This window comes from Aythya fuligula, chromosome 3, assembly GCF_009819795.1.
Source record: "Aythya fuligula isolate bAytFul2 chromosome 3, bAytFul2.pri, whole genome shotgun sequence".
In the NCBI taxonomy this organism is placed as follows: Eukaryota; Metazoa; Chordata; class Aves; order Anseriformes; family Anatidae; genus Aythya; species Aythya fuligula.
In genome coordinates this window covers 103,905,025-103,914,631 of record NC_045561.1, presented here as the reverse complement: position 1 = coordinate 103,914,631, position 9,607 = coordinate 103,905,025, and the positions used below count along the sequence as shown (strand labels likewise).

The window sequence follows — 9,607 nt, the reverse complement described above, 5'->3', positions numbered from 1 at the left end:
CCGAACCCTTACTTTTATGGACATCTGCCTGCTCTGTTTCACCACCTGTGTGCTATTCTTTCCTACAGCCTTGGGTGAGCATTTGGGTTATTTATTTGAAATTAAAATGGCACACAACAAACCTCCTCCTGAAAAAAACTGTATAGATTGAGAGAATGCCTGAGCCTGAAAAAAAAGATGGTTATGGTCCTTCCTTTTATTTTTAAAATTTTTTAATTTTTTTGTCAGGTAGACTCAAACATCACACGAGGAGTAATGCCATGTGTCAGTAGTCACTGCAGCCTTCTCCCACACATCTGAAAGCAATTTCCAGTCCATTAAGCTCTGCCCTTTGCGGTGCCCAGGAAGTTGCCACCGATCTGCCCCTGCGTGGCTTATTAAATTAGGACTATTGAACCAGGTTCTGCTGGCAGCTATTCTCTGTTGACTCTGGACTAATCCCAAACTTATGGCTAAAGTTAGTGTTAGGAACTAAAAATGGGTCCTTCGGGATTCCAATTGTACCCTGTAGGCTGCATTAAAGGTTCAGAGTTCTCTAGAAGGATAGCTGCACAGGGCAGATGTCCTGCAGGACAGCTTCTCGGGAGGATGGCTCACTGCTGCCTGAAATTCCCTGCACGGTGAACCATGGAGCTTCTATATGAGCAGGGGATTAACCTCAGTTAAAATTATAGAAGCTCTGCTTTCTCTCAATATTTCTGCTCACTGGGTTTTTTGGAGAGTTACATTTTATTCCAGATCTCCCAATTTCTTATGGGAAGCAGAACCCATTTCCTTCGCCCACTTGGGAATCCAAAGATGAGGGGAGCATGGGCAGCAGCAAGGATCCAGGGGGTTCAGGAACACTTCTGCACATAGGGCTGTCCCAGTCCCTGTACCCAAATGGAGGGGGATAAAATCCCAGGGGCAGGGCGTGCCCTGAGGGATGGATGTGCTGCAGAGCTGCCCTGCATGCATGCACACGGGGAAGCACAGTGCAGGGATTGCTGCTGCTCCTGTGGGTCTGAAAAGGGGAAGGAAAGCAGCTCTTTAACAGGCCAGCACCAAGTTTCCCACTGAAACTGGTGCATGCATTCAGGCTGGCTCAGGCAGGGCCTTTACAGCTGTATTTACTTGTAATTAAGCCAACTGCAGGCAGTGGTGGTGACTCCCAGGGGTAGGCAGCACGAGTGGGGAATTTGCTCTGCCCTGGGTTGCTACTCACAGGGTAGTTTTTAAAATAAAGAGGAACTAGACCCTCGGTCTAAGCAACCCCTTGGAAACCAAAGCCTTGCAGTGCTTTGCATCGTTTAACAGGGCAACTTGTCAATAAAGCATTTGGGAAAAGCCAAACCTGGGAAAGCAGCTGGTCAATGGGGCAGGTGCAGCCCCTGCCCACCTCACCGACAGGGAAGGGGCCTCCTGCACCAAGCATGGTGCAGTTTTTCCCTTGAAAACACTTCAGGACTGGTCCTAGTTTTGCACTTGAAAGCATCCTATGTCTAAGAGACAGGGGACCCTGACTCATCCAGAGCCTTTGGATGGTACCAGGGGCTGTACAAACACTTGCCATGACTCCATCCCAAGCCTCCCAGTCTTTTAAGTCCTGTTTTTTTAAGATTAACTGGTAATAAAGGGAGAGCAGCCCTGCTGGGTGATGCAGATTATTGAAAACAATGTGAAAACAGATGTCCTCTATCTCACTCCATCCTGTGGGGCAAAGTCTGGCCTCCAGCCCCAATTCCAAAGCCAGGGCTTTGTGGTAGCTTCTTGGTCTGCAAGAGGCAAGTCCCCTGTATCCCCAGAAAGCCTCTGGCTGTCTTGCAGCAGGGTACAGATGTGTTAGAGACCCTGCTCACCCATAGTCCCCGTATGTGCTGCCAGCCTGCCCTGTTCCCCACTGCCTGAATCTCCCCAGGGGCTCCTGCAGCACAGGCAAGGCAAACAGGCACGGATCTGTGCTGCTTATCCACACACATATATAAAACATATATATATGTTTTACCAAGTCACACCCTGCACACAAAAAGTCCCACAAATACACACCCCCGTGCAGCAGACTTCATGGAGCCTGGCTTGGGACCTGCCTGGGCACGAGCGGCACCAAGGTCACCCCAAAGCTTTTCCCATGCTTAAACAGACTCATGTGCTCAAAGGCATAGCTTATTGGAGAAATTTGGCACCAAAGTTATTTCTGATAAAAGAAGTTCATTTCTTATTTAACATCACATTAAATAAACTGCCAAGCACAACAGTGAGGATTTAGTAGTTGCAGTGCTAAACATATTACTTAGCATTTATATAGTGCTTTCTTCACTCAGGAAAGCACTTTTGCTAACTTAATTCATTCTCAGCCACCCTCTGCATGTCATGAGAGAAGTCAGAAAGATTTAATATCCCCATGACAAATGAGGCATGTGGCTGGGACTGGCACAGCTCCGTTACTTTTCCTCTCCTCCCATCCCTAACACCCTTCCCACAAGTTGCCTTTTGGTGGCTGCAGACCACACTCATGTTGGAAGTCCCCAGCAGAGCAAGGGGCATGGTTGTGCCCTTCTGGTGAGAGCCAGCTATGGTCCCGGCTGGGCAGCCAGGAGACTGGTGGCAAGCCAGAAACAAGTCTCAGCTGATCAGAAGGATTTAGATCAGGTCTAGAGGCTGAGAGCTGGGATGTGGAGGGGACGTGGGGGTGAAGGGATGCTTGGGCAATTGGTTGGGTTGGGTTGTTGGTCAAGACAACCTGGGACAAAGGTTGATGGAGGATTCTGGTACAGAAAGGGTTATTTTGAACTGTATCACTTGGTGGGGGGATTTAAGAAACGACATGATAAAGGGGGTGGTAGGTCTGGCACAAGGACACAGAGGAGGTGTCCACGGAGGTGAGCATCTCAGGGTGTGAGGGGCAGCACTGGGACCTTGAGCCTGGGAGATGCAGGGGGGTATTTCCATGGCAGGAGACCACTGCTGGCCCCACGCCCCACTGCCTTCCCAGTAGAACACATCTATTCTCACTGCTCTGACCCTTCCTCATTTTTGCTGTGTGAGATATGGCATCCCCAGAGCTACCCAAAGAGTGCCTTTCAGCTCTGCATAATCCCCATGTAATCACAGAAGGGAAAACAAAGCCAGCTTCAAAACTCAACTTGAAATTGTCCTATAATCAGGAGCAGTTTGGAAGCAAGGACATGGGAGGGAAAGAGCCTCAGGGGCCCTGCCTCTGTTCCAAAGGGGTTGTGGAGGTGGGTGAGGAGAGCCAGAGGCTCTCTGTGCACCCTGCATGGACAATCAATTCCCCTTGTACCCATGGTTCTACTGGAGAAGACATCCATGGCCAGTGGACATGTATCCCTTCAACAGAAGGTGCCAGCTGAGTACAGAGCCCTCCCTGCATCTCTGCTCCTCTCCTCTTGCTGCTGGGGAGGGATGCCACAGCCCCATCATGTGCCCAGGTCCCAGGAGAAGGATCCCAAGGACCTTCGTGGAGGTCTCAGGCACAATCTGCCCAGGTCATGCTGTATTCCACCTGAACAAGGGGCTGCTTGGCATAACAGGGGACAAATAAGGACAGCCTCCTTAGTCCTCTTATCATCTGGGATCCTACTTTTAATGTACATAAATGCATCTACGTGCCAGGTCTCCCCTCCCCTTTAAGCCGGTGCAACTCTTAGTTTCAATGCATTTCTCCTGCAGAGAGCCAACCCATTTGTTGCACTCATTACTCAAGCCCAATGAAGGCAGATGTGGAAACCGCTTGCTTTTGGAATGGGTAGTAGTAATGCACTGGTGTTGATTAATATGCTGATTAATATGGCAGTGATTAGTTAGTGCAATTACCTCTGTAAAGTAACATTCACAGAACCATACAGTTATTGTAGGGGTGGGACATGCTGAGTTATGTGGTTTTTTTTTTGTTGTTTTTTTTAAATAACCTAGTAATATGCTCATTTGGACAGACATTTTTAGCATAAATTAGCTGGAGATGATACTACTTTTACTGAAACTATCTCTACACTTACTTTCAAAGAGCTAAACTTTCTTATTTAGAAGTACCTCAGCTTAACTCCCCTATAAACTTCTCTTGCTTTAATAGTGAAGTGAAAATATTACAAATTAACTTACAGTTTTGAAACTTACCTGAGTATAAAGCCTTCCTGAGAGATCTTTGCAACCAGAAATTATGATGTTGTAATTAAGCTAGAACAAATATTTATTTCTTTTCCTTCTTAAAGTACATGGGTTCTGGTTTACATCATTGAAAAAAAAAAAAAAAAAAAAAAAAAAAAAAAAAAAAGCTTCAGGTACTGTTTAAAGTAACTTTCTTTTTCTAGAAATAGGAACACATCCAAAAAGTCAACCCTAAGGTACATTTTACAAAAATGAAATGATGCATTTCCTGTTTTATTCTGCACATGGTATATGCTCATGCTTTCAATATCTCTAGGCTGAAACTGCTTGTAACATTTTGCTGTAAAACTGAATCTACTATGGGTGAGAAATTGCTTTAATTTCTTAGGGAATGGATTTCCTAGCTGCAAAGGCATTGAACACAGCCTGGAAGACACGCTCGGTGTGATGTTCTTTATTGTTATAGGTACAGAGTTCTGGTTTGGCAATGCTGCACATTCAGATCATTGAATATTTACCGGTCAGGAAGGACTTTTCAGTCTCTAAAATGGTTACAAATGGTTTTTGTCAGAATGCATTCATCATAAAGCAGCCTGATTCCAATGGAGCCCTACTATTTTATTTGGGGTAATAACAGCAAAGTCTTACCAACTGCTGATGGAGGTACCAGGGGTTAATTTGCGTTCACTTTGGAAAAGCAAAGCAGTGCTCCCTCCCAACTCTGACAGATCTCTCGCGTCCTTTCTGTAGCTGATCGTCAGGTTGTCCCCGTCCAGAGCTTAGCGCTGACAACAGCTCACAGTTTATTTGCAGCTTTGAAGCCTGGTCCTATAGTGTTTGTCTTCTGACAGGAGATGAATAAAGGTGTCACTGTGGGAGACTTTTAGCCGGCTGCTATAAAAAGGACCCTCCTTGCCCTCCCTCACAAGACCCTCAAATTCGCTTTTGGAGCTTGCGGCTTTCCCCTCGGCCGAGTTTAGCTCCATCAGCTCCAACTCGTGCTTGGCAGCTGTTTCTAAAACCCTCTGTTTGTTGTAATACCTGACAAAGTTGTTAATGATGGGGTGGATGGGAAGGGCAATGGCTATCACCCCACAAAGAAAACTGATGGCAGCATTCAGTTTCCCTAGTGTTGTTTTAGGGTATATGTCTCCATATCCAACCGTGGTCATGGTAATGATTGCCCACCAAAATGACTGAGGGATGCTTTTAAATAAGGTTTCGGGATGACTTTGCTCCATGGTATAACCCAGGGCAGAAAAGACAAAGATCCCGACAGCCAAGTACATGAGGAGCAGTCCTAGCTCCTTAAAGCTGCGTTTCAGAGCATAGGTCAGGGTCTGGAGCCCCGAGGAGTGCCGTGCAAGCTTGAAAATCCTTGCGATCCTCATGATGCGCAGCGCCTGGACAGCCTGCTGGACGTTGCTCAGCTCCATCAGCTTGGCTCCCAGGTGGGTCAAGGTGAGGCTGACATAGAAAGGGAGTATTGCCAGGACATCAACTATGTTCATGAAGGACAGAGCAAAATTGAGTTTATTTGGTGAGGCGATGAGCCTCAGCACATACTCCATGGTAAACCAGCCTATACAGGCTGTCTCTATGCTGTCCAGGGTCGGATGCTCCACGCGATTCCCCTCTGCATCTGTGACCTGCATGTCTGGGATGGTCCCCACACACATCACGACAGAGGAGATCAAAATAAACAGAAAGGACAGAACGGCAATCACTCGAGCCGGGTAGGACGACTCTGGCTTCTCCAAGAATTTCCAGATGTATTTTTGACATCTTTTCCAGCGACTTTCGGAGGCATCTACTCCCAAGTCATCCAGAATCAGTTGCACTCTTCGGGCTATTTCCTCCAGTTCCTCCTTTTTTTCACTCAGATGGGTTTTGCAGCAGTCATCCAAAAATTTCAGATCCACTTTCCAAAACTCCATCTCGTTCTTGAAGCATATGGGGCATATTCCTTTCTTCATGTGAATTTCCCCAAAGTAGTACACGTCGATAATGCATTTGAAAGCATCTGGATCTCTGTCAAAGTAAAACTCCCTCTTTCCGGGATCGTAGTCATCGCAGAGGGAGAATATGCTGTCGTATCCCCCCGATAAGCAGTTGATCAGCTCTGCCAGCCGCGTTTCTGGGTACTGATTCAGGTTATCTCCGTAGAACACCTGCCTCACCCCACCGACATTGACTACAATCTCCGTCTCTTCATTCCTTTCTGAGACGTCAGTGTCCACATCTGGAAACCGAGAGTCACCTGCCATTTTAATTGTATTGGATTTTTATCTTATTTTTAGCCCGCTGTTTGGTTTCAAAGCTTTGTGGGTTTAATTTCTCATGAAAGCAGATTGGCACCAGGTCAGCTCTGTTGCAAACGTTACCAGGCTGACCTGGAGTCGTGGTGGGAAAGGCTACAGAAACAAACCTGCTGTCACGAAAGCCTGGTGAGGTATGCAACAAGCTGCGGTGAAAAGACAAGTCATCGGGCTGCCGTGCCTGAAAGCAGGAGGTTAGAAAGCTCCAGCAGATTTGAAAGAGAAGAAACCATTCAGCAAAACTCACCCCTCTGCTCAGTGCTCGAGAGTCTTTTCAGGTCCCATTCTCTCTCTAAAGTGCTATTTATTCACAGGTTGGAAGTCACGGCTGAGAAATAAATCCTGTGCTCTGATTAATGCAAAGTGACTGACAGTTCTCGGGGAGACCATCGGCGGGGTGAGCCCACAGAAAACTGTTGCTGTTTCCCTCTTCGGAGCCACAGACTTCCCTAGAAAGCTGCTTTTTAATTGGGTTCCCTCTTTCCGCTCTCTTTTTACTTTAAGGTCTTCCAGAGTTTGTCTGCTGACTCTCGCACCCAGCCGGCGCAAGTGTGCAGACGAGAAACTTGGGCTTGTTTTCCCGTTGCTGTTTCCCAGCACAATAGGGCTGCGAGCTCCTTTCCCAACCCTACCCTCTTCTGGCCAAACCCAGCAAAGCAGCAGCTGCACACAAAGCACAGCCCGGCTATTTATACGCCTGCCCGGCTGTAAAACGAGGTGCTTCTAAGCTGCCGTGCACTTGAACGATTTTTTTTAAATTTTTTTTTTTTTTTAAATCAAACACAAAGCTTAAGGATCTCTAAAATAATTCAGAGCTGCGGTGCTGCACTTCTGCAGGAGAGACAATTTCTTCTGATGACAGAAGCCAGAGGAGAAAAAAAAATATGGTGTTTTGGAAGAAATACAAAGCATAAATCTTGCTCTCAGCGGGACTCGTGCAAGTCTAGAGTAATTCCCTGTCAGGACACTGAGTTACTGTAGGTTTGTACCTGTGCCATTGAGAACCGAACAGGGACCGTGAAGTTTTCACTGCAGCAACAGGGCAAAACTTTTTGTGCACTCTGTGCACTTTTCCCAAAGGTTTGTGTCCTCGTTTTAAGCTGTGTTTTCTGGATCTGCGGTCAAGTGGCCCTGAGGGGTGTCTGAGTGCTTTACGATCCCTGTGACAGCCTCTCGGTGAGTGCCGCTTACCAGGAATAGTGCTCTGTGCCTCGTACAGCACGTAACAAACAGGAGTAAAAGAGCAAGCACTCCCCTTTCCTTTTGCTTTTTCCAAATCCAGGATCTGATGGACACGTGCTCCCTGGACCTCGACATGCAGGTAGGCCCATCACCATGCTCTTGTCTTTGCTTTTATTGTCCTTAAATCTGACTGTCCGTTCATTTTAGTGAGTTTGGAGGGCTTTGATCCTGCAGACCCCACAGGTGATTATTGAACTGCTTCTGGCCGCAGCAGAGTGGTCAGCTTCAGTAGGTTTTGACCTTTGCTCATTTACTGGTCTCTGAGAAGCTTGTAAGTGGAGGGGAATAGCGAGGTGCCAACCCAAGGGACAGTTTTGCTTCTCTAGGCTTGTGTCCATCCTGGGAGAAAGGTGGGAGCTGTGACGTGCCCACCATCATCGTGCCACCCAGTGAGGGGAAGCCTGGGGGGCACCAGTGACCCATTTCAGGTTGGAAATTAGGAAAATTCTTCTCAGAAAGAGCAGTCAGGCATTGGGACAGGTTTCCCAGGGAGGTGGTGGAGTCACTGTCCCTGGGGGTGTTCAAGGAAAGGTTGGACGTGGTGCTTGGGGATATGGATTAGTGATGACATTGGTGGTAGGGGGATGGTTGGACCAGATGATCTTGAAGGTCTTTTCCAATCTAATGATCCTATGATTTCCACTTATGGGGTTTGATTAGAGTCATGTGCAGACCTCATCTTGGCATGGAGAATGCACATAGCCCCCAGTACCTTACAGCACCCTGGAGACAGTTCAGGCTCTGGGGGACACGCAGGCAAATCACTGGCCCAGCCCCCTCCAGACCTTGCAGTGACCTTCCTTGTCCCTGAGCTCTCGCAGGAGGGAGGAGAGTAAAAACATGCGAAGGCAGAGGTGAATTCAGGAAACCTGTGAAATACAGGAGCAAAGTCCTTTCTCACTGTCTGTCACACTTCCACGCACCAATTTATAGAGCAAAACCTGAAGCCCAGGGGAAGTGGATTCCTGCTGCTCTGTTACAGCCACACAGTAAATGTAACAGCCAGTCACCCAGTGAGGAATAGGACGTGTGTGAACCACAGCTCCATCATCTTCTTCAAATGCCTGTGCTGTGTCATTCATATCCATGCTGCAGATTAGCACAGAAGACAAGGAACAGTAAGAGCAGAGGCTGGATGTCTTATTCAAGTGACAGTCCCAGGAAAACACTTACCAGCCTGCACCTGAGCCACATTTCTTAGTCCTTGGAGGTCATTGCCACCTCTGGTGCTCCTGACAGTATGACATAGTGTAGAAGTAACATGAGGTATAACTTGAGGTGTAAATAATTTTTTTTCCAGGATCATATATGTTCACTGAGACTTTCAAGCTTCTTGGGCCAAGAGAAACACCTAGCAGATCTGAGAAAACAAAACAAAACAAAACAAAACAAAACAAAACAAAACAAACAACAACAAAAACACTATTTACGGGCTCAGCAATAAATATTTACCCAGCTAACCGTACACTGGAATGGGATTTATTTACCCACTACCATAAACAGTTCCATGAACAGTTTAGCTATATTTTAGCACAGTACATTTTAAGACTACAATAGCAGTGACATGCTTCCCCAGGGAAATATGTGGATGAGGTTCCTGGCTACTGGCTCTTTCAAAATAAAGCTAAGATTTGGGATAGTCAGCTTCAAAATGTTGTCAGGCTGCATCAGTGTAAGAAAACAGGCTCTTTAGGCTCTCAGCCTGAGATCTGACGGCCTCAGACACCTACTCTCTGTGATCAGTGATTCATTACAGTGATCTCCTGGCTATTCTCCATGTAGCAAGAACAAGACAAGGTACAGTCCAGCATGACTGCCCCAGAAAGCACCACCTTCACTTCCAAAAAGTGTTCCCACCACCAGCATAATTTTGCAGAACAAACACCTACAAAATACTTGTGCAGGATTAGCACGCACATTGTTCAGCTTGAAAGGTGAAATCA

General features: G+C 46.9%; 1 protein-coding gene across 1 annotated transcript; it reads right to left on the bottom strand.

Annotated features, from left to right (window-relative positions):
* Nucleotides 1-4,543: 4,543 nt before the first annotated feature.
* On the bottom strand, nt 4,544-7,064 carry KCNF1 (potassium voltage-gated channel modifier subfamily F member 1). Its single transcript, XM_032185632.1, has one exon. It carries the CDS (start codon nt 6,369-6,371, stop codon nt 4,908-4,910), a length of 1,464 nt encoding a protein of 487 aa, XP_032041523.1. The 5' UTR covers nt 6,372-7,064; the 3' UTR covers nt 4,544-4,907.
* Nucleotides 7,065-9,607: the final 2,543 nt, after the last annotated feature.

Excerpts from the sequence above, each read along its gene's own strand:
- KCNF1 (XM_032185632.1), bottom strand. The coding sequence starts at position 6,371 with ATGGCAGGTGACTCTCGGTTTCCAGATGTGGACACTGACGTCTCAGAA.